Source organism: Betta splendens, chromosome 2 (assembly GCF_900634795.4).
Source record: "Betta splendens chromosome 2, fBetSpl5.4, whole genome shotgun sequence".
NCBI classification, from domain to species: domain Eukaryota; kingdom Metazoa; phylum Chordata; class Actinopteri; order Anabantiformes; family Osphronemidae; genus Betta; species Betta splendens.
The window spans coordinates 13,095,416-13,118,760 of NC_040882.2; the positions used below are offsets into that span (position 1 = coordinate 13,095,416).

General features: G+C 41.4%; 4 protein-coding genes and 1 gene segment (V, D, J or C); all 5 read right to left on the reverse strand.

Annotated features, from left to right (window-relative positions):
* Positions 1–94: 94 nt before the first annotated feature.
* LOC114847197 (immunoglobulin lambda variable 6-57-like) lies at positions 95–2,106 on the reverse strand. The segment is given in 5 exon segments: positions 95–740; positions 970–1,071; positions 1,346–1,387; positions 1,527–1,868; positions 1,961–2,106. Coding segments are annotated over 5 exon segments (546 nt in total).
* Positions 2,107–3,245: 1,139 nt separating this feature from the next.
* On the reverse strand, positions 3,246–4,633 carry LOC114847207 (uncharacterized). Its single transcript, XM_055506962.1, has 6 exons — positions 4,568–4,633; positions 4,100–4,441; positions 3,918–3,959; positions 3,669–3,779; positions 3,512–3,546; positions 3,246–3,384 (listed from the first exon to the last, which is right to left on the reverse strand). Exons 1-6 carry the CDS (start codon positions 4,611–4,613, stop codon positions 3,265–3,267), a joined length of 696 nt encoding a protein of 231 aa, XP_055362937.1. The 5' UTR covers positions 4,614–4,633; the 3' UTR covers positions 3,246–3,264.
* Positions 4,634–5,889: 1,256 nt separating this feature from the next.
* On the reverse strand, positions 5,890–7,703 carry LOC114848710 (uncharacterized). Its single transcript, XM_029139468.3, has 5 exons — positions 7,323–7,703; positions 6,906–7,244; positions 6,340–6,822; positions 6,225–6,262; positions 5,890–6,134 (listed from the first exon to the last, which is right to left on the reverse strand). Exons 1-5 carry the CDS (start codon positions 7,387–7,389, stop codon positions 6,024–6,026), a joined length of 1,038 nt encoding a protein of 345 aa, XP_028995301.1. The 5' UTR covers positions 7,390–7,703; the 3' UTR covers positions 5,890–6,023.
* Positions 7,704–9,461: 1,758 nt separating this feature from the next.
* LOC114866677 (uncharacterized) lies at positions 9,462–11,204 on the reverse strand. Its single transcript, XM_055504902.1, has 5 exons — positions 11,020–11,204; positions 10,226–10,903; positions 9,949–10,074; positions 9,813–9,856; positions 9,462–9,708 (listed from the first exon to the last, which is right to left on the reverse strand). Exons 1-5 carry the CDS (start codon positions 11,072–11,074, stop codon positions 9,601–9,603), a joined length of 1,011 nt encoding a protein of 336 aa, XP_055360877.1. The 5' UTR covers positions 11,075–11,204; the 3' UTR covers positions 9,462–9,600.
* A 363-nt stretch (positions 11,205–11,567) lies between these two features.
* Positions 11,568–14,937, reverse strand: LOC114866682 (uncharacterized). Its single transcript, XM_055504568.1, has 6 exons — positions 14,082–14,937; positions 13,662–13,997; positions 13,219–13,557; positions 12,821–12,946; positions 12,708–12,736; positions 11,568–12,612 (listed from the first exon to the last, which is right to left on the reverse strand). Exons 1-6 carry the CDS (start codon positions 14,122–14,124, stop codon positions 12,466–12,468), a joined length of 1,020 nt encoding a protein of 339 aa, XP_055360543.1. The 5' UTR covers positions 14,125–14,937; the 3' UTR covers positions 11,568–12,465.
* Between the last annotated feature and the right edge of the window lie 8,408 nt (positions 14,938–23,345).

Genomic DNA, 23,345 nt, shown 5'->3' on the forward strand with positions numbered 1-23,345 from the left:
GAAGTACCTTTTGTCTTTTATTACAAACTTAGGTTAAAGATTCAAGATTCAACTCATTCTGTGGTATGACTTTAATAATGTGACATCTGTTCCTTTGAATCTAATAACGTGTCACTCAAGCATCCTTTAAAAGTTCTGAACTGACTCCTCCTCCAAAACATTTCAGACTGTGATCAAGGGTACACACATTGATTAGTAGGCTGGTATAAGTTATGGATTAAATGTATTCTTACTCTGGGTCTGTAACAACAGGGGATCATGTGATGTCTGTGGTCTCAGTCTTTGCTGTCCTGACAATGTTTGTCATCACTGGCTTGATTCATTAATATTTACTTTTTTTACTTACAGTTGAATCCAGTTAAGTCAGTATATGAAACATTTGAGTTTGACTAAAGACTTTGACTCAGTCCACACTTTTCTGTCTCTTCCTGTGTAATGTTTATCTCACTCCCCTGATAGACCATCACGTACTTACTATCAAATGTAAATTAAAGAGAGAGAACAAGGACATGAAACATGAATCCACTGTACATGAATCTAACCTGATTACATGTTATTATGTAAGTGGGGAACACAGGTTTAATATGATAACACATCTATTACTTTCCAGTTTCCTGGGTCTTGACTGTATAACTAACACGCGTCTCCTCTGCTCTCTTCAACGCTGGTCTCCTGCATCTTCCTGACTTTGGAAGGAATCTCAGCACTTCACAGTTCATGTAATCATCAGAGCCCGGATTCTGCAAAATCAAAGTTTTTAGAATTAATGTAAATTACAGCTCATCTTCTATTTCCTAAACATTGAGGGTTTATATATTGCAACTATATGAGTAATAACATGTTTGTACCTTGTTTCTTTCCGCTTGTCATTCATCGATCATAGCAAAATAATAGAAAACATCTGTTTACTGACCATTTATTTTGATATTTTTTGTCCATATGTTAACAGAATTTAAAAACCAGCTCTACCTGTTGTAGGTTTCAGACATAGAAAAGTGATGACCATAGTGAGGAAACCACACAGACCAGCGAGGATCACGGTCATCATGTTTGTCGATGGACCAGGGTTTTCTGCAAGAGTACCAGGATATGTGATGGCTTCATAGTGAAGCCTACCGTAAATAGAGCGAAGGAAAGTCTAACTCAGACTGCACGTAGTCTCATACTTTCCCTTTAGCAAAGAATGAGATAACGTAACAGTATATACAGTGCTGTGTTCTTTATATATTACAGTGATTTATAAATATAAAATAGATTCCTGCTGGTTGTTGTTTGAGTCTGGATCACAAGTCGCTTGTGCTTATTTTTATAAATAAATGATATTGTGATTTAAAAAGAGACTTACTTTCAGTTTCAGATTCCACATCTTTCTCAAGTTGATCATTACCTTTCAGCAAAAAATGAGGGAAAATAATGTGAAACATATTGTTTTCAATAGAAATATTGTGTCTTAATAGTTTGGCTAACATGTAATACATTATATTGTAAATATAAAAGCATTTGATGTACTATAACTCCTCTCTTACCTTGAACTATTAAATATGTTGCGTTGGCGATAACTGTATTTGCATCTATGTAAAATCCACAGAAATACAGTCCAGAGTCTGAGGCATTCACTGCTTTGATTTTAAGGAAAACAGTAGAGACGTTGGAGCTCATTTCAAATTGTTTGTTAAATCCATCACAGTTTGAAGCTTTGCCGTTTGCGTCAAACATGGAGGAGATGCAGCGTGGCGTGGTTCTGTTGACCACTCTGAACCAGTCTGTCTGAGTTGGCCCTTTAGAAATGTTGGAGCAGAGCAGTGTGACGTCTTGACCAGGCTGGACCTCCACAGTGTGAGGCTCAGAGCCCGAGACGCAGATCCAGTCTGAAAGAAACAAACAAGGAAGGCAACAACGTATTGAATAAAGTTCTGACTTATAACCCTACATTCTACTGTTGTTTGGTGATGGTACTTACCGAGACAGCAGAGATATAACATTGTTGTCAAGGCAATGTTCCTCATTGTGTCCTTTATTGTGTCAAATATAGTTTGACTGAGCTCTTATGAAGTGGTTCAGGGTCAGAGGGGCGGGCGTGTTGTTTTTCGTGTTGCCCCTCACACTTACAGCCACTGCAGGTTCTATATTTGAAATGCTCCATAAATATATATTCTGAAAGTTAAACTCACTGGAAAGTGACATTATGATACCATGTCATGAATTCACAGAGATTCCTGTTGCGTCACATGTCTTTGCCTTTGATGATGTCTTGGATGCTGATGTGAAGGTGAAGCAGATGTGTTTGTGGAGGGATTAAAATGAAGCAGAATGACCCAAAACTATTATTTATTTCAGTTTCATTCCACTACACATGCACATAAAAACAGACATTACACTGATGTGATAAAGCTGCAGTTCCTGGTCTGTTCTGAGTTCATCTGGTGGCAGCACATGCCACATTTGGCTCCAGCTCTCTCTGTGGTGCTGGCCTTATTCTTGCTGTCTGCATAGATAGTGTTTTAGATAATGTTCTTATTGTTTTTTAGCCTGTTTTCGTCTGTTGTTTTTTGATAATTGTCTATGGCTGCTGCAAACAAAAGAATTCCCCCATTGTGGGATAAATTAAGTTGTATCTTATCTTATCATGTATTTCAGGTCTGGGGTAATACCTTTTATAGCACAGCTACAGTATGATTGCCAGCAATGTGCACAACAAGATATATTACAACAGAACATGCAAAAATATTTACTTAGATAATCATTCGTAATAATTGTCCAATGAAATTCAATCCAATCCACAACGAACTGTGCCTGTGGTATAATGTATATTTTTGCATTATTACTGTTCTTTTAAAACAATCTATCAAAGAAGCTAGTTTGCTTTGACCTGCAGGCTGTCTGGTTTTCACCTCTGTTGCTCTCCGACCACACTGCGCTTTGCAAAACGTTATCTGTCACACATCAACCCACAAACCATGTCCGCCCCTAACAAATCTGATAGGTCTTGTTGTTTACTGAACTGCAGAACATGAGCCAAAAAAGACAGCTAGACAGACAAATAAAACTAACCACACATAATGAACATCATATTCCATGGATTTCACCCCAACTACAACTAAACCAGTGGTGGACAAACCTGGTCCTCGATGGCCGCTGCCAACTCACACACCTGATGAAGGTGATCAGCAGTTAGAGTTGGAAACCAGCAGGGACCCGGCCCTCGAGGACCAGGACTGCCCACCCCTGCATTAAAGCATGTTACTCTGTCCCTCTGAACTGATCTCATCTGGTGGCAGCGTACACCACGTTCGGCTCCAGCTCTCCCCTGGGCGATGATCTGTGCTTTCTTGGCTTTGTCTGGAAACTTAGGGCTGCGTAGTTCAGGTCATTGGAGCCCAGATTCTGCAAAATAACACGTAATTCAAAAGAACAACAGCTTAATAGTAATTAAACACTTAAATCATTGAAACACTGTTTGATAATAATGATAATAATAGTATGAGTGAAGTAATAAATGTGTAAACTGTACCTCGCTTCCTTTTGGTTGTGCTTCCTCAGTCACAGCTAATAAAACAACACAAAAGTGCGGTTTATTAATATAATGCTGATTATATGCTTCTAGTGTGTTTTCATGTGTTGATTCATATGTTCATGTAAAATACAAGAGGCCATGGAGCCAACATTACCTGTCTGAAGCTTCTGGACTTTAATCGATAGAGCAATGATGACCACAAAGAGAAGAACACACAGACCAACGAGGATCATACTTGTCATGTCTGTCTTTGTGTAATTGTTTTCTGCAAGAAAGATAAAAAGAAAACAATAATATTTATTGGTGGAAAAGTTACAAAAATGCGAATGATCTAAACCTAATAAGCAAACTATGTTGCTATAGAATTGAATTGTTACAGTAAGTGATTTTAAAGGAGACTTACTTTTAGTTTTAGATTCCACATCTTTCTCAAGTTGATCATTACCTTTCAGCAAAAAATGAGGTAAAATAATGTGACACATATTGTTTTCAATAGAAATATAAGTGTCTTAATAGTTTGGCTAACATGTAATACATTATATTGTAAATATAAAAGCATTTGATGTACTATAACTGCTCTCTTACCTTGAACTATTAAATATGTTGCATTGGCAATAACTGTATGCACATCTATGTAAAATCCACAGAAATACAGTCCAGAGTCTGAGGCATTCACTGCTTTGATTTTAAGGAAAACAGTAGAAACGTTGGAGCTCATTTCAAATCGCTTGTTAAATCCATCACAGTTTGAAGCTTTGCCGTTTGCGTCAAACATGGAGGAGATGCAGCGTGGCGTGGTTCTGTTGACCACTCTGAACCAGTCTGTCTGAGTTGGCCCTTTAGAAATGTTGGAGCAGAGCAGTGTGACGTCTTGACCAGGCTGGACCTCCACAGTGTGAGGCTCAGAGCCCGAGACGCAGAACCAGTCTGAAAGAAGCAAACAGTCGTGAATCAGTGATATATTTAACATATAAAATCCGCTGTCATTTCAAAGTTAAGGTTAAAGGTGTGTTAGTGGTCAGCAAAGAGTTTAATAATCAAACTCATACTTACTGCAGGTGTGGAGAAGTAACGCTGTAAATAAAGTGAAAGTCCTCATTCTGCATAAACCTGTCTCACAGCAAGTGCATTTTATAGTGTGTAAGTGTCTTCATGGAAAATGGGCGGGCTATCGAATAGTTCATGTTGGGCGGCAGTAAATATTCACCACTCACACAACTGTAATTCAGTCAACTATACATGTAGGTAGAAAAATAAACATGGACATCAAAACTGTAAAACTGTAAAAAAAGAGAAGAGAAGAAAAAGACTGGACCGAATCATCAAATAGCTGACCATTAGAATTAGACCATTAGGAGACCTGGAGTTCTTCACCATTTCTCCCTCTTTATCACACATTGAAAATCAGGTTGGTCTGACTGTATATTCAGTCTCTCTCCTCATTGTCACCAGTATGATCAACAATATCACTACAGTCTTGATGGAAGCCAGTTTGTCTGAATGGTGTTAATACTAATGGTTTCACTACGCTGCTCTGCGGGTGCTCAACTCAAGGAACTGAGGATTTGTATGCACACAAATCCTCGTTGTGTGTGTCAGTAGCTTTACACATGCTGGTGGTGAAGCCATGGGAACTCATGCTCACACAACTGTTCTCCCCCTGCAATCAGTTTGTTCTTGTATTATAAAGTGATGAATAAAATAAGCCAAGGGTCAGATCGGTCAGTCTTGCTCACCATGTTTCAGGTTCACTCTGGAGTTTTCAGAAGCTTCTTGGTTTCGTGAAAACTGCAGCTATTGAATGTTACACCCTGTCCCTATCATCATAATTTAATAATACCCCAAATGCAATTGTTAGTGTGACTAAAGGTGATCTGGATCTATTATAGGATACAGTAGTTAATGTAGTAATGTAGTACTTAATATAGCAGTAAGCAATGTAAACAGAAAGCATAAAGTCACTGTAGGTTTTTATAGGTTTTCTAATAGCGGTGTTTTGCTGCCACCTAATGTAAAAAAAATATTCCAAAGCTTCAGTTAGTTTCTGTCTCCCTTCCATCTGAGGGGAAACTAAATGAAAATGCTTGTACCTTTATTTTTTATTTCCTTATCTGTGGCATCAAGGCTGCGACCAGGACACTGCCCATCCTCCCTTCCCAAGCAAACACTGTCTGTCAGGTGTTGTGTTGTTGTCTACAGTCATCTACTGGACAGCAGTATTAAGAAGTCACAGCTTCTGTCCAGGATAATAAGCATCCCTGATAAAATCACAACTGTTACAGATGTTTTTATTTTATTGGATTAATTTAGAATTTAACAGCTTCATCAGATTAAATCAAGAATTTTGTTTAGTTAAAAAAAGGAAACAGGGACATTATGTATTCAGACATTGAACACTATAATATTTTATTTTATTGTTGTTATGTGCATTATGTTTGTTCATATATCTGCAATATCGGCAAGTCAGCAATCAGTTATGAATAATATCCAAAACATATATGTACAATATTCAGTGCTTGATGTCTGAATAAGTTGCTGAGTCATCATCCTGTTTGACAGGAGCTGGTTGACAAGAGGAGCTTCTGGAAGCTGCACACACAGCTGCATACACAACTTCAGTCTGAAAGACATGGAAATGCGATGAGGTTTACATCAAAGACGTTATTTATGAATGTAGCTAAAGTCAAGTTGTGTTTGAGTAGTGAACCACCTCACAGCCTCCAGAGGATCCATCGCTGGGTTGGGCTGCTGTTAAAACAAAGATGTCTGCTGTCAGTGCTGTGGACAGATGTGCACACACTTACATCCTCCAGTGATTTAAATACCTGCTGGAGCCGTCTTGTTCTTGAAACATGACCACAGAAGAAGAAGCGTCATCACCCCCAGAAGAACGTTCGACAGCACCAGTGCAACAACAGTTGGACTCAGATTAGGTAAATTATTGAAAGCAAGTTCTTCATTAATCAACAAAACAATGACCCTGGTCCCGCTTCCAAACTGGACCCGTCCACATGAGTTCACGGCACAGTAGTAGGTTCCAGCATCACCAGCGCCGAGGTTCCTCAGGAGAACGTTGTGCACACAGCTTGCAGAGCTCATGTCAGTCCTGTGGCAGGAGATGTTCACATCTTCAAAGGAGTGAATGAGTTCCACATCGCTGTGGTTGGCGCTTTTCAGCCACATGATGCGAGTTTGTTCCTTTGTGCAGTGATTGGCGTGAACAGAACAGCTGAGAGTCACAGAACCTCCTAAAAGCACTGACTCGCTCTGTGGCTGCTGGACGACAGAGTGACTGTTCACGTTTGCTCCTTCAGAAAGAAACCAAATGATTAGTATTTGAACTGAAACTCCAGTGCATCTGATCTCAAATCACAGCAAACACGTACGGTACCTTTTATCAACAGAAAGGTTCCTTTTCCAAACTCAATGTCATATAAGTTCATCACTCCACAGAAGTATGTGCCAGCGTCTTCCCACGTGGTTGAAGTTATAGTGAGGTGGCTGGTGAGATGCTCATACCTGACTGCGTAACGGAGAGGTGCTTTAAAGGTGGTCACGTTGTAGAGAGTATCTGTTGAGGCCACTGTCTGCAGCCTCCTGTCTGGGGTGAGTTTGTACCAGACTCGCTGTCTCCCAGGATTAGAAATCCAACAAGTAATAGTAACTGGCTCTCCTAGCTCCACGGCTTGGAAAGACTCTATGTGAGAAACCTCATCTCCGTGGGTTTTGCCTAACAGACACCAAAACACAAGCATCATTAACTTACTTTGGTTTTGACGTAGAGAAAGAGTCCTCGGGTGTTACTTACACACAGAGCAGAGCAGAGAAACAGCCAGGAAGCCCATTCTCTTCAGCTTCTCCGCCTGTAGCCCCATCTTCCACACAGCAGCCCTCGCTGGAGCGAGTCACAGCAGATATGACGGCTCCAACGTGCAGGACTAGTTCATAGAGAGCAGGTCACGTGCGTCGGGTGGCTCGTTGGTTCGCCGCTCTCTCTCCGGGCTGACTGGACGAGCGGCGGCTGTTTCCCTTCCTCTGATCATTCTTTCCATCTTCGTCTGTGTCAGCGCGGTGCTTTTCAACCAGGTAGCACAAAGCGTCTATGGCAAGTCAAACCTCGAGAGCTCGTTTACAAAGACGCCGCTGGATCCTGGAAACGACATGAACGAATTGTGTTTTTGTTTTGTAATTTCAGCTTTGGTTTGTAATTTTGTTAAGATGTTTAGATGTTCTGTCACTTGCCCTCGTTAAACTGTGTAAGGAAGAGGAAGAGGTTGAGATGTAACCACATTCTTCTTATCTATGTGACATGCCCTTGGCCATCCATCCATTCTTTGTGCAGGTCCTCACCCTAGAAGACGAGACCCACCGCTGAACTCCGCAGTAGAAAGACAGTTTGTTTCCTCACATGTAAAGCTTACAGTTGGTGCTGTGGTTTAACGCCCTGTCTCTCATCAAGCAGCAGGGCCTACAGTGTTCTGTTGAATAGCCAAATATATTATAATTATGTAATGCAAAATATCAAATGATGGCAAAACATCTGCCACCTTCTGCCAGAAAGTAAATGGGAAAAAGGTTTAACCTCCCAACTAACAAAGACCCCGGGCACACGGCAGAAATAGGCGGCACAGAGGCTGGAGGCGTCTGAGCCAAGAGTCACTGAAAACCTAGTCGTAAGAGAAGGAAACCTTAGCTTTAGAGAGAGTTGAGTTGTCCGTACAGGTGTGAGTCTGTGTGTTTGGTTAGATTCTAATAAAAAGTTAGACCCTCTAAGTTATTGTTTAGAATTCTCTGCATCATCGCAACCCTCCAAGGCCGCATTCATGGTTGTTGAGCACCTGTGGTTTAGGAGGTAGCGCAGTCATCTGCCAGTACAGAGAACAGCAGACCATTTCCCAGCTCATCCATGTCTATGTCAGGTTCTGGTTCTGTGCTCATTGGCCATATTATCATGTTCTGGGTTTCTAGTTTCCATTTCCGGTTTTATTTTGGTAGTCTCCCAGGTTTCTGTTTCAGTTCGAGCTCCACTTCCAGTATTATGTCACGTCACAGCTGTTCCTGCTTCACCCGGTCATTACACACACCTGTTTTAAATCAGTAATCACTTCTTGTATTTAACCACCACCTGTTTCCGTAGTTCTCCGCCAGATCGTTGTATGAATACACGTCATCACCTTCCAGCCGTTTTTGTCCCAGCTCAACATACTTCGCTTTGACTCCGTTACGCACTCCTGACCGCCGACGCCTGATTACCCCTGACTGGTACTGTAGCCGTGTTTTATCCGTTGTCGAACCTTGCCCGTCTATGGACCTGATTACGCCTGCCGTTTTTGTACCTTAAAACCTGCGCCTTGCTGTGTATGACCTGGACTGTCTTCACTAACGAGTATTGGAATAAACCCTGTGTCTTACTACATACCATCGTGTCCTCGCACCGTGCATGTGGGTCCTCTCTCTGCCGCTCCTGACAGTCTAAGTCCTCGGGGATGCACTGATCCCAGTGATTGGGCTCAGCTGTTATAAAGGGTCTAGGTGGGTGAGCGGGGGTCATGTGATACTCAAAGGAGATGCTTAATAATTCATGCTTGGTAAAACTCGGTCACGCCATGGGCTTGGTTATGGTTCTTTTGAGGAAGAGCTGTTATGTTTTCGTTGAAGGCTAAATTTATTCACTCCACTGTTACCTACAGTACAACAAACAGACCTCAGTGTGTGGGTCGAACGGCTGAGAACCACCGATGCAGAGACATCCTGCGTGAAACCACAGAGGCACAGCTCTCTTGTCTTTGCAACGAGCTCACACAAACCTCCAGGTTTATGGCAGCGTGTACAGTAGCACGCCGGTGGCACGGCCGGTCAGGACGATGGCAAGTGTCCATTTACTGTAGAATCATGCAAACGTGACAGTAGCATCACATCACGGCAGCAACAAACAACTCAGACGACGCATTCTGTGTTTTTTTTAACATATTGATTTACAACAAAACAAGGAATAGGATGATTCATTACAGTTGAGCAAATATGTACAGAGATGTTTTTAGCAAAAAATAAGTCGTGGGTGCTACGTGCTGAAAACATGTCCACGGTTACTGCTTCACACTGGAGTACACGCATTCGCTCATGATCGCCTCGTCACGTAGTTTTCTTGATCTGTCGACTTCCCTGAAAGCAGCATAATGAAGGTTCTGCTCATCCTGAAAGAAATGGTCATTTATAAAACAGAATTAAGAATTGTAGTTAAGGATAGACAGCAGGCCACCATATATTAAATACCTAATTATAAATAGGTGATACCTACCTCTGTATTGGCTGAAGGTGAAAAGGTCACATTTGAGTGTGGTCCTGATGAACAGAATGAGAAGCCATGTAATAAGACTCTACCTGTAGTGAGCTGGTGGGTGCTCACCTGTACATACTGTACAGTAGGCAGTTACCTTTATACAGCTTACACACGAAAAAAGCCAGGAAAACCGCCAGGATGGTGGTGAACGTCAGCGCACAACTCAAGAAATACACCAGGTTGAGAGAGGCCGGAGCGTCACCAGGAGACACGGCTTTGTCTTAATAACGAGGAGATTTAGAGGAAATGTTTTAACAGCCTGTGAAATTCGCTTTGTGAAACCAACATGCTGTCGATGCGTTCACATCATGCTGGTATGTCAGGGTAAAATTACTTTCCACACAAAAAATCATTCCCATACAAATACTCACTCTTAAAATCCAGCTTGGTCCCGTTTCCAAACAGAATGTGTCCACATGAGGCGACAGCACAGTAGTAGGTCCCAGCATGAGAAGCATTCAGGCTTTGTAGAGGCAGGTCATACACACAGGTGTGTGTCTGTGTGTCTGGATTCCTCTCACACTGATCATTTCTGTCTCCGTGGGTGTAAATGATTCCTGGACGAGCTTCTCCAGAGTCTTTGAACCAGTAAACGCTGTGTTGTCCATCACAGGTCCCAGTTTGTACTAAACAGTTCAGAGTCACAGAGCCTCCTGGCTGGATGCTCCCAAACACTGACTGATGCACCAGAGCTGGGACGTTAGGACGTAGTTCTTTTACAATGACAGTGATTCCCTCACAGAATTCAAAGTCATATAAGTTGCTCTTTACACAGTAGTAAGTAGCTGAGTCGGACATTCGTAATTCTGATATCTTCAAGTTTCCAATATCCAGTGAGAAACGTCGATCGGTTTTAAATTCACCATGAAAGGCAACATTTTCACGGTGCTTATATGAAGTCAACACCAGCATCGGTATCTGACCCAGAGTTTGCTTGTACCAGTAAAACATCACTGCTGCATCATCCTGACAGAGACACGGTAAAGTCACAGTTGCTCCAACATTAGATGGTTCAAACCATAAGGACTGCTGATGTAAAACAGTAGAAGCTGAGGAGAATGTTAAATAAATTAGTGCTACAGCGATATATACAGTACATGTTAAACACATTTATCATTATAAAATGAAGTCATGGGAATAAGATAAAATAGAACTTAAAACTTGCCTGCACTGGACACAAACAGACATGCGAAACACAAAGCGAAGTTTGGAGGCGTCATTGTGCTTCAGGTGCCGAGACGAATGAATGGAGTCTAAATGTTGTCTACTCCTCACAGAGGAGACTGTGTTTCACTGGCCAATCACGTCGCCACCTCTTTACACAGTGAACTCATGTTCAGTGCCCCTGGTTTGGCACAGATGGTCCTTGAAACAGATTCATATTAGAAAAGCAACATGTACTGCAATCGATGAATAACAGCAGGCGAGTAGGAAATGAAGCATTTAGGGGTCATTTCCTCTTTTTAAACATGATGGACCTTTTCAACAGGCTTATTCTACATTTATGACTCCTTCTAGTGCAGGGTCTCACACACTGTAGCTGAAAGTCTTCTAAACGTTATATGACACAATAGGTTGCACTCTGTTATTGGTTATTTGTGTAAATGCAGCAACTCGTGGATCATCTGGACATGTGCAGAATTTAAAAATGTTTTCCACACAATTTACAAATGTCTATGAAGACATACAATGTTTTTGATAATGGTTGGAATATTTAATGTGTTCTGATGGAAGCCCCTAGATTTTTGCTAAAAAAATGAAAGATTGGCCTTACATTATATACTTATATACATATTATTTATTTATACTTTACATCCTCTCATAGTGCGTTAGTCACAATCAATTAAAGAAGGTAATGAGAAAATAAATATTACACAAATTTTCAGCTCTTACTACCCATGGCTTTATTACAAAAAAACATCCTAATCACACAGTCATTGTCACACATGCTGCCTTTACAAAATGTCTTGGCTTCCGTTTGTGCTGATTACGTTGTCCCCGGAGGCCACAGGCCACTCTTCCTGTGTACATGCTGGAACCTAAGTTTCCACCAGCGGAAACTGGTCTGCAATGCTTCACACCTCAGTTCACCACAGGACTCAAAACACAAAGAGGTGGCCAGCAAAGCTTGCACTCGCTTGTTGTTTCTGTTTACAAAAGGCAATAATAGTCTAGAGGAGATGCTTTTCTCATGCATGCATTTATGATTTGAGAGAACAAGGCCCAAGTTTCTGTTTTACCATCTGACCAACTTACACTGTTTTCAGTGCTGCATGATGTGAGGTCTTGTTGACTTACTGTACACGTGAGTCATCACAATGCACACGGCTTAAATCGTGGTCAGCTGTACAATAGCAGAAGGTTTAAGCGTACACATCTCAAGTGTGCTGACAATTCATAACCACAACCAGTTAGATGTAACAAACAGTAGCACAAGCCTTGTAGCAGGCACTAAATCTAGATGGTTTTGTCTAGTTACTGGCCAAATTTCAGGTCAAAGACAAATAGCGCATGTATACATATATAAGCTCTGCAGCTAGGTGCTAAAGAAGCAAAGTGATGAGTTTGTACCGTAGGTCAGCAAGACCCAAGCTCACTGTCCAAGACTGGTTCAGAGACGTGGTTCTGAGTTCTGTTGAAAGTCTCTGATTTTTGAATAAACTACCAGGTCTCCACTGTGTTGCACTGCATCTTGTGTGAGGTCGACGCCTCTTGGGGACAAACACATAGCTGAAGCATAGATAACACCATCACCAGTCTGGAAGAAGGCAAATTTAAAGAACAAAGACGTTTGAACACAAAACAAACTTGTAGGTTTCGTATTGGAGAAAAATCTTTTAAACAAATTTTTACCTGATTTCCTTCACAAGGTCCAGTAACCCCTGAAAAATAACCACTGATTATAGTCAATGCACCATGACTCATTATGTGAAAGCAATCAGTTCTGCAGTTCATAGATCACATACCTGCAGAGTTGCTCCTCCAACTCATGCAAAGTGCCCAAATGAGACCAAGTATCACAAGCCCAAGAAAGATGTTTGACAGAATCAGTGCAATGAAAGTTGAAGTCTGGTTCAAGGAGGCTGTTTCTACTGTAAAAATAAGACAACGTGCATTGTTCCTGGATTATATTCATTATTCAACAGGAGACCAGTAAGTAAGAGGTGGAAAGCATTTCAACAACAACTGTAGAAAAGATGTAACATCTGAAAAACTAGGTGTGTTGTCTGATTTTCAAAATTTACAAAAGTACAACAAGGCAAATCTCAGCAATTCAATAAATTCATTGATTCTGTTCCACACACTTGCTCTAAAGTTTTTTCCTACCAAAATCGTTGGAGCACACATTAGCCGTTACTCTCACCTTTATCGATCCTGGTTCCGTTCCCAAACCTCACGCATCCACATGAAATCACAACACAGTAGTAGGTTCCAGCGGCATCAGTGTCGAGGTTCTTTACCACAAGGTTGTTCACACATGATGTTGTTTCATCCTCCATCTTCTGGCAGCTGTTTCTCTTATTTTCAGAGGAGTAAACTATTTCTGGACCAGAGCCCTCAGAGGTTTTTAACCACATGAAGCTAGTGTGATCTGCTGAGCAGTGATGGGTGTGAACAGAGCAGCTGAGGGTCACAGAACCTCCTGGATGGACTGATTGATACGCTGGCTGCTGGACCACAGAGCTACCAACCATGTTTGCACCTTAAAAAATTAATAAATTCACTGGTATTACTATTATTTTGTTGTTTTTATTACATTATGTTGATGACATAGAAATTCTGCATCAAAAACAGATGCATACTTACCTTTCAGCATTAGAAAGGTTCCTGATCCAAACTCAATGTTGCTTAAGGTCATTACTCCACAGAAGTAGGTTCCAACGTCCTCCCACACGGTAGCAGTGATACTCAGATGACTGCCAGATTTAACTGTGTAACGTTGATGAAATTCATCAGGAACTGTAGTTAAATTATAGCGAAAGTTCATTTCTGCCACAAGCTGTAGTCTGTTCCCGGTGGTCAGTTTGTACCACGCTCCCTTGTTCATTGCAGTGTCTATGTCACACTCAATAGTTGTCGTGTCTCCAAGCTTTGCTGTCTGGAAGGGAACGGGCTGAGAGATCTCACTGAACTCCGCCACACCTGAAATAAACAGACAGGATGTTTTCAGCTTTGGGTGAAAAGGCGCTGATGAAAAGTCTCCAGAGGTGGATTTCTTTTACTTACACAAAGAGCAGAGGAGGAAAATATATATGATATATGTCAGCATCTTGTCTGTGGTCCTGCGTCTTCTCCACTGTAGTTGGGCATCTACAGTAAACGGCAGACCTAAAAGATTTACCAACAGCAGCCTGTCCTATATTCTGCCTCATCTGTCACTTCTGATTGGTTCATTATCTGCATAAAACAGGTTGCGTATTTCTCAGTGAAGAAAAAAAAAAGACTACTGTTGTTTGAGACCTAAATCTCCCACTGTTTGAGAGTTTCCTGTGTGTAGAACTGATAAGTGATCAACACTTTGGTATTAACTAACCACACCTTGGTCAACCACAACATGGTCTGTGGAATGGAAATAGGTGCGTGCCAACAAAATGAAAAAAAAAAACCTGAAGACCTAGATTTAAGTAGGCTAATCAAAAAGTTAAAGGTCATGAAACACACACGTGCCCTCAAATTTACCCTCAGTTTGATGGTGGGGGCGGGTTAACACGCCCCTTTACAGCCACATTTCAGCAACCGGAGTATTTAACTAGCAGGAACTGATATTACTCTGATGGATTCATGATTTACAGATTGCCGTCACAACCTCATCTCTGGCAGCAGGAAACACAAACAGTAAGGTTTGTTTACAAGACAAAATATTTGTGTTTTATTATTGGTAATACAGTTGGTTATAAGTACACTCAGCAAGACCCCCTGTTCTGTCTTCTCCATGTTGTGGTGTTCATAAGCGTTTAAGGAATTTAGGCCACTGAAGGTTGAGCAATATACTGACATTTCCTGCCCACTCAGTAACAGCATAGTCAACTCATTTCAACTAGTCCCTTCACTTCAGTCACTCTGTGACCCTGGGACCACACATGATGATCTGCAATAGCAACTGATCGCTCTCCACTGTGACTGGTTAAATCAGTTTAACAATTTAAACCTGATGCCGATGTTGTTGGGTTCAACCTACAGTGCATTATGTGTGGACTTTAAAGGGTGACATGATAATTTCCATGAAATATACTGTAATATGTACCGGATTCAATTTAATGATTAAATACTAATGCAGAAACATTAATATTCCTTGAAATAGGGGCACCAGGTTTGTTTTAAAGCTGAAACCATGCTTTTATTAGTCTTGTAAAACACCAGATGACAATTTAATTGGATACGAATTAGGATTAACAACAATAACAACTTTGTTGCAATAAAACCAAATCAGTCTCTAATGTTGTGAATTCTTGTGGTTTAGTGACCTTCGTCTCAGTCTGAAGAACAATGCACACAAAACCAGATTACTTTTAACATTTATTGATTTAATACTACTGGATATATGAATGAAATAATATAAAAATATTAAAATGAACAAGACAAGAAATGAGCAAACAGTTAGCATGAAATGATCAGCAATGCATGAACAGTGAACAGAATGATGGTGAATGAGGGTGTGTGTGTGTTGAAAGCTTTATACAGATAATGTTAATGGAAATTAATGAACATATGACAAACACAATCAAAGCAATAAATGAATAACTGAATGAAAGTATAATTGATGGTCAATACCAAAGTGTGTGATGGTTTTGATCAAGAGAATAGAGTAATTGTTTCTAACTAATGAATTTGGAATATTCAAGTTCATTCAGCAAAGGAAAAGTCAGCCAGGTTGAACTTTCCAAGGTATTTCAAACGTCAGCGCTACTTAAACTAGCCCAAAGGGAAAACTGGCTGGAATCTAATTTAATTAATTCAATCAAAAATAGTGAGTCATCAAAAAAAAGTTGATTATAGTTCAGTTTCAGTTTCATTAAAGTTTTTTGATGAAGTTTGTTCGTATTTCTAAGCATTTCTAGAGGGGATCCCAATTCAACTAGGGTTTCACTGGGTAAATACCCCAGGGGCAGTGGTCACTTCAAGGAGAAGAAATTAGTTCAACCAGTGGTGGAAAGCACACAAAACCAGATTCCTTTTAACATTTATTGATTTTAACTCGTGGAGCTGGCAGGTGGATGCACTTGTGACCGACTGGTGGTTGGCTGACTGACGGTAAGCGTATCGCATCACTTCCGGTTACTGAGGTTTGCTGCCGCTGTGTGTGTACAGCGTTACTCTCCGCTCTTTTCTAAATATTATCGTTTCTGTTCGGTGCCTGGTGTGTCTTATGTTTAGCTTATCCTCCGCCTCCTTTAGTGATGGTAATGGTATCTGTAATAGGTGTACGCTACAGAGGCAGCCGGTAAAAGTGTCTACCCCCACCGTGTTTGGGTTTCAAATCTGCCGCGTCAGTGCCGGGTTTGTACTGCGGGAGGAGTGTGTTACGTCCTTCTGGCCTGTAGGTGGCGATTGACTCCCACTTTTGGTCCTAAAACATCGTAGTTGCTTACGTCATATAGGCTCTTGTAGAACAACCAATGATCGGGTCTTGGGTGGCCTAGTGGTTAACGTGCATGGACACAACGTTTTTTTTTGTCCGGGGTTCGAGTCTGAGTGGAAGCAGTTTTTTAATTTTAATTATTGGAAAAACAGCGTCTCATCATCATCATGTGATCACGAGATGACAACGTTGTATTACTTAGTGCATGGATCACCAAGACCATGAACCGCTGGTCGCGTTATAGTATGAAGTTATGAACGTAAGTAAATTATGGCAAATTATGGCAGTTTAAAACCGAAAATAAGAAGCTGAACGGTGCGCCCTCCCGTGTGCAGCGTTCGATTTATGGCAGACAAGCTACTGTAACCCTGATTTCTCGCTGTTGGTACGGGCAATTTTCTTTACGTGGAATGCTTCTTTAATGCACCACACGGCAAGACAGTACGGCACATGTACACTTTTTTCTTTACGCCGCTCTTACCCAACGCGCGTCACATTTTCCTGTCCCCCGTCAACAAGGACAGGTAGGAACTAATGTTGATGACAAATAAAATCACAGTAGCTGAAATGTCACGTTTCTCAAACATAAAATAAAATGTGGGATGGCCACGCCCACTTTCATTCAACAGACGGACATGAAAGAGGGAATAACGAAATATACAGCTGGTTAACTTCGTAGGAGCACCTTGTAGTAGGAACTGGTATATTTAGAAAACGCAGTAGTCCTAGTGTTAAGGTGTGTGAACTGGGGAGGAGACGGCAGCAGCGACTGAACAGCGACTGAATAGAGTTGATGTCTTCCCCGCTGACAGGCGCATTAATTTGATAATGCACGACCTTGGCTGACAGTTCAGTTGAAAACCACACTGAATCTTTACAAACCGTCCCTGAATAACATCTATGAACTGCAGTTTCTTCCTTGATTATCCATGATTATTATGAAAGAAGCGCAAATCTTCGCCAGTCCAAATTGTGCAATTAATACTGTGTTTACAATAAAGGTAATAAATAATAATAATAGTATTTTCATTTTAAAATGCACTGCATATTTTAGACGAATGTCGAAGTGCTACAAATAACTTAGATCAGAAAGCTACGATAAATACATACGTTTATTTTTGCAGAGTAAACGTATGTAGAACAAACTACTTGCTGCATTAATGAGTCTTAGACCTGCAGCTGATCACGCCGCCCGATGCTGCCCAGTCTCCCACGGAACTTTGTCCTGAAGCTGAAGTATTTCTCACCTGCTGATCGAGTGGTAGCAACACATTAGCATGTCTATGCGCCTCTACAAAGGAGGGGGAGGGGAGGGGTGTGTAGATTTCCTTTGCGACTGTGAGCAAACAGGAGACAAACAAAAGCTTGGTCGAACTCAGATCCAAGTCATCTGAGTACGAAACACATCACATATCATTCGATCTCGTGTTTCATTGAGCGGCAGTCAGGAGCTCTCTGCTAAGACTGCTGCCCCGCGACCCGTCCACGGATGAGCTTCGATTAAAAATTAAAAGCAGAGGTTTTTTGTTTTTCGTTTTTATCTAAACGAAAAAACAGCTTTAAATTCAAGTCCGTGTGTTTTTGTTAAAAATATTTTTGTTCGGTTTATTGGTTTGTAATGCGGTGCTTTTATTTAGGATAGATAGACGGATGGGAAATCAAAGTTTTGAAACATACACGGGCCGAATAAGTCACATCAGCCACTCATTCAGTTACAATGACACGCACAGTCAAAACAGATTCTCGCTACATTTAGTGCACCACTGCCCCGTTCCTCTCGTAGCCTGCATTTGCACATCCATACATTTGTGTATTGGTCACTCTCTGTCTGGACACATGACTCCGAAACACGTCACGTGTTTGTGTAAGAGTTTGATGTCTCCACCAAATTATAAGCAGAGGTAACGATAGAACGACTTTTTGTTTTCCGTTTGTCTCTAAACAATAAAACATATTAACTCCAATTCCGTGTCTTTTTGTAAAAAACAAATATTTTTGCCTGTTTTATTGGTTTGTAAGGCGGTGCTTTGATTAAAATCCGTTTGCCGCTCATCGAAAGAGAAACGAAAACGCCAGTGAAAGTGGCTGGATGGACGGATGGGAAATGAAAATGTTGAAACGTACACGGGTCGAATAAGTCTCTCAGCCACTCAGTTACAATGACACGCACAGTCAAAACAAGTCAAACTGCAGTTCTGCAGACACAGAGTAAACGCGTAGGAACAAACATGTGGCTGTAATGCGTCGCTGTAGATCTGCTGATTTCTGGCATCCTGTCAAAATTACGATCGACAACTGCTGTAAAACAAATTCCTATGATTATTACGGTTATTTACGTAAAATCTACGACTATTGGAAAACATTCATTAACAAGTCGTGGAAGTTTAAAACCTAAATAAGCGGCTGTAGTCGCAGATGGACTGCGCTCTACGTCTTTACTTGCGCATTCAAATTATATTAATTAAACCGCGACGCATAATCATGGTATTATGTGAAGTCAATATGTTGTATCAGACGTTAGAGCGGTGGGTGTGTACATATTTTTAAGAGACGCCTTCTATTTAAAGACACGAAAAAGCTGAGGAGAATAAAAACAAGAACGTGTTGCTGCTGTGGCGCTGCCTGTTTTAAACCACACAGAACAATTATAACTTTGCAGTGAACAGAAAATAACTAAGCCATCAACAAGTTGTTGCCCTTCACACTCCCCATGTTTTAGCACACAACAGATACTTAATAGTAAAAACTTAATAGTAAAATAGGTCTGGTGTAATATATGTGTGTTACAGGTAGAAATGAACAGTTGGACCTCAGTTACGCTGTAGTGCTTTGGAGGCTTCTAATCAACGCTGCGCCACCTGGTGGTTAAAACGAGACTAGCGTCCTGATTTTTTTCAGCTGGCTGCAGGATTAAAAATCTTTAGTCAGCGACGCACTCGCTGCACCGTGGCGACGCGTCGGTACTGCAGTAAAAACCCTAGTCACTTTGAACCGCTGCCACTGTAGTTGCAGGGTTGGAGGCGAGGTTGTTAGACTTAGAGTCTCGGCTTCGCACTTTAGAAAACAGGCCAGCTAGCCAGGTCCCTTTAGCCGGTGCGGAGCCTCCTAGCTTAGCTGCTACCAGTCCCCCCGGCAGGTCCCAGGCAGCTGGGCAACGACTGGGTCACGGCTCGTAAGAAACGTAGCCTTAGGCAGGCGCCCACGGTTCACCACCAACCGCTTCACGTTTCAAACAGATTTTCCCCACTCAGCGACACATCGGCTGAGAAACCCACTCTGATCATTGGTGACTCCATAGTCCGAAACGTGAAGTTAGAGAATCCAGCGGTCATAGTTAGGTGTTTGCCTGGGGCCAGAGCGGGCGACATTGAGTCTTATCTTAAGCTCCTGTCTAAGGATAAGCGTAAGTACGCTAAGATCGTAATACACGCAGGAGCTAATGACGCCCGTTTACGCCAATCGGAAGTCACTAAAACTAACATTGAGTCGGTGTGTTCGTTCGCCAAAACAATGTCGGACTCCGTAGTTTTCTCTGGACCCCTCCAGCGCTGTGACCAGCGATGACATGTATAGCCGGCTGTCATCGCTCCACCGCTGGTTGTCTAGGTGGTGTCCTGCAAACGATGTGGGCTTTGTGGCTAATTGGAGCACTTTTTGGGGAAAACCTGGGCTGATTAGAAGAGACGGCGTCCATCCCATGTTGAACGGAGCCTCTCTGCTTTCTAGTAACATGGCCATGTTGCTTAGTCCCCCCACTGCGTGACAACTCAGAGTGGAGCCCAGGACGCAGAGTCGCAGTCTTACACGCCTCTCTGCATGTTCTCTACAGCCGCCACCCACTCTTACGTCTTAGTTATCGCATAGAGACTGTGTCTGCTCCCCAACCATCTAAACTATACAAGTCACAAACAAATCAAAGAGGAGTGACTTACCAGAATTTAATAAACATCAAAACAGTTCCTCTTACGGAACAAAGTAACAGTAAGCTAATAAAGTGTGGTTTATTAAATATCAGATCTTTCTCATCTAAATCCTTTTTAATAAATGACTTGATAAGTGACCATCACATAGATCTGTTCTGTCTCACTGAAATCTGGCTGCAGCAGGATGAATGTGTTACTTTAAATGAGTCGACTCCAATGAGTCACATCAACTATCATGTTCCAAGAAGTACAGGTAGAGGTGGAGGAGTAGCAGCAGTTTATAAATCAGATTTATTAATTACTCCTAAACCTAAACATAGTTATAACTCATTTGAGAGCCTCACTCTGAGCCTTTCTCACCCAGACTCTAAAACTCAGAAACCAGTTGTGTTTTGTATTGTTTACCGTCTTCCTGCTCCATATTCAGAGTTCTTAACTGAATTCTCTGAATTCTTATCTGACTTAGTTCTTAGCACAGATAAAGTCATTGTAGTGGGAGACTTTAACATTCATGTAGATGTTGACAGCAACTGTCTCAGCACTGCTTTTAACTCCTTAATAGACACTATTGGTTTTACACTGCAGGTAAATGAACCCACTCATCGTTTTAACCACACCCTAGATCTTGTCCTGACATATGGGGTTGAAATTGATAATTTAATAATCTTTACAACTAGGCTATGTACCACAGGCTTTTAAGGTGGCTATGGTCAAACCTCTATTGAAAAAAACAACCCTTGACTCTGGACAACTAGCCAACTATAGGCCCATTTCAAATTTACCCTTTATTTCCAAGATTCTGGAAAAAATTGTGGCTAAACAATTATCTGACCACCTTAGTGGGAATAACCTGTACGAAGTTTTTCAGTCAGGATTTAGAAAACATCATAGCACAGAAACAGCTCTGGTTAGAGTCACTAATGATCTTCTATTAGCTTCGGACAATGGTCTAGTTTCTGTCCTTGTCCTGTTAGATCTTAGTGCTGCATTTGATACAATTGATCATAACATTCTATTACAGACACTAGAACATAGAATCGGGATTAATGGAACAGCATTGGGATGGTTTAAATCCTATTTGTTGAACAGATTCCAGTTTGTTCATGTTAATGATAAATTCTCCACACGCACAAGGATTAGCTATGGAGTTCCACAGGGTTCTGTGCTGGGTCCAATTCTGTTTAGCCTATACATGTCTCCTCTAGGTGAGATTATTAGAAAGCATTCTATTAATTTTCATTTTTACGCAGATGATACTCAGCTATACATGTCCTTGGAACCAAATGAAACAGATCAACTAGTCAAAATTCAGGGTTGTTTAAAAGACATCAAATCCTGGATGTCCCAAAACTTCCTTCAACTAAACTCAGATAAAACCGAGATTCTTATTGTTGGGCCTAAAAATCTGAGAGAGACACTATTGAGTCAGATAGCCACCCTGGATGGCATAACATTAGCTTCAGATTCTACTGTGAGGAACCTTGGTGTCATGTTTGACCAGGATCTCTCTTTTACATCATACATTAAACAAATCTCCAGAACCGCCTACTTCCACCTTAGAAATATAGTTAAAATCAGAAGCATCCTCTCTCAGAGCGATGCAGAGAAACTGATCCATGCATTTGTTACCTCTAGGCTGGACTACTGTAACTCCTTACTCATAGGATGTCCTAACAGCTCCTTAAAAAGCCTACAGCTCATTCAAAATGCTGCAGCCAGAGTTCTGACAGGACTTAGAAAGAGAGATCACATTTCTCCTACATTAGCTTCTCTGCACTGGCTGCCTGTAAAATGTAGGATAGAATTTAAAATTATCCTACTCACATACAAAGTACTCAATGATAAAGCTCCTTCTTATCTTAAAGACCTTATAGTTCCTTATGCTCCCAGCAGAACACTTCGTTCTCAGAGCGCTGGGCTACTTGTGGTTCCTAGAGTGTTTAAATGTAGAACAGGGGGCAGAGCTTTTAGCTACCAAGCTCCTCTCCTCTGGAACCAGCTCCCTCTTCAGGTTCGAGAAGCTGACACACTCTCCACCTTTAAGATTAGGCTTAAAACCTTCCTCTTTGATAAAGCTTATAGTTAGAGATGGTTCAGGTCACTGGCAATTATTGTTAGTCACAGGAACCATCTCTTAGTTAAGCTGCAATAGACATAGACTGCTGGGGGACTTAATTTATACACTGAGCTCCTCTGTTTCCTTCTACCTCCTCTGTCCCATAACCTCCCATCATTGTCCCATGTTTAACTAACCTTGTCTCTTTCTGTCCAGTAGTTGTGCTTCTCCCCCCCCCCACTCTTTCTCCCTCTCTGTCCTCACCTACAGGTATCATTGGACTCAAAGTTTGGTGTCTGTGATGGGCAGCTGCGGATCCAACCATTCTGCCTGCGTCCAGTCCCTGGTCCTACCATCCTGCCTGTGCTCTGTTGTTGCTTGTTGTTGCTTGTTGCTGTGCTTTTCTATCTCTCTATCCTCTCACCCCAACCGGTCGAGGCAGATGGCCGCCCACATCCAGTCTGGTTCTGCTGGAGGTTTCTTCCTCGTTAGAGAGGGAGTTTTTCCTCTCCACTGTTGCTGTCAAATTAAATGCTTGCTGTATGTGGGATTTGTTGGGTTTAGTTGTGTGAGGTTTTAAACCTTACTTTGTAAAGTGCCTTGAAATAACTTTGTTGTGATTTGGCGCTATATAAATAAAATTGAATTGAATTGAATTGAATTAATAGTTCTTCCCCAAAACCCTCTGTTATCTGACCAATTCTTATTAACTTTTGAATTTAGCACAACTGACCCTGTAACAGCTGGAAAGAAATGTTACTATAGCAGATGTTTATCTGACAACGCTGTTGCCAGATTCAAGCAGATGATTCCATCATCTTTTGCCTCAATGACTTGCAGATACACAGAGAACAGTCACCTTAATCCTTATGAACAGGTTGACTGTCTTGTAGATGATGCTGCAGCTTCTCTACGTACAATGTTAGACACAG

Excerpts from the sequence above, each read along its gene's own strand:
- LOC114847207 (XM_055506962.1), bottom strand. The coding sequence starts at position 4,613 with ATGAGGACTTTCACTTTATTTACAGCGTTACTTCTCCACACCTGCA. Across the intron at positions 4,442-4,567 it reads GTTACTTCTCCACACCTGCA|ACTGGTTCTGCGTCTCGGGC; the intron begins GTAAGTATGAGT and ends TGCTTCTTTCAG. Across the intron at positions 3,547-3,668 it reads AGTCCAGAAGCTTCAGACAG|CTGTGACTGAGGAAGCACAA; the intron begins GTAATGTTGGCT and ends TTGTTTTATTAG.
- LOC114848710 (XM_029139468.3), bottom strand. The coding sequence starts at position 7,389 with ATGGGGCTACAGGCGGAGAAGCTGAAGAGAATGGGCTTCCTGGCTGTT. Across the intron at positions 6,823-6,905 it reads AACCTTTCTGTTGATAAAAG|GAGCAAACGTGAACAGTCAC; the intron begins GTACCGTACGTG and ends TTCTTTCTGAAG. Across the intron at positions 6,135-6,224 it reads GATCCTCTGGAGGCTGTGAG|ACTGAAGTTGTGTATGCAGC; the intron begins GTGGTTCACTAC and ends CATGTCTTTCAG.
- LOC114866677 (XM_055504902.1), bottom strand. The coding sequence starts at position 11,074 with ATGACGCCTCCAAACTTCGCTTTGTGTTTCGCATGTCTGTTTGTGTCC. Across the intron at positions 9,857-9,948 it reads CGTGTGTAAGCTGTATAAAG|GACCACACTCAAATGTGACC; the intron begins GTAACTGCCTAC and ends TCTGTTCATCAG. Across the intron at positions 9,709-9,812 it reads CACCTTCAGCCAATACAGAG|GATGAGCAGAACCTTCATTA; the intron begins GTAGGTATCACC and ends CATTTCTTTCAG.
- LOC114866682 (XM_055504568.1), bottom strand. The coding sequence starts at position 14,124 with ATGCTGACATATATCATATATATTTTCCTCCTCTGCTCTTTGT. Across the intron at positions 13,998-14,081 it reads TTTCCTCCTCTGCTCTTTGT|GTGTGGCGGAGTTCAGTGAG; the intron begins GTAAGTAAAAGA and ends TGTTTATTTCAG. Across the intron at positions 12,947-13,218 it reads CGGAACCAGGATCGATAAAG|TAGAAACAGCCTCCTTGAAC; the intron begins GTGAGAGTAACG and ends TTATTTTTACAG.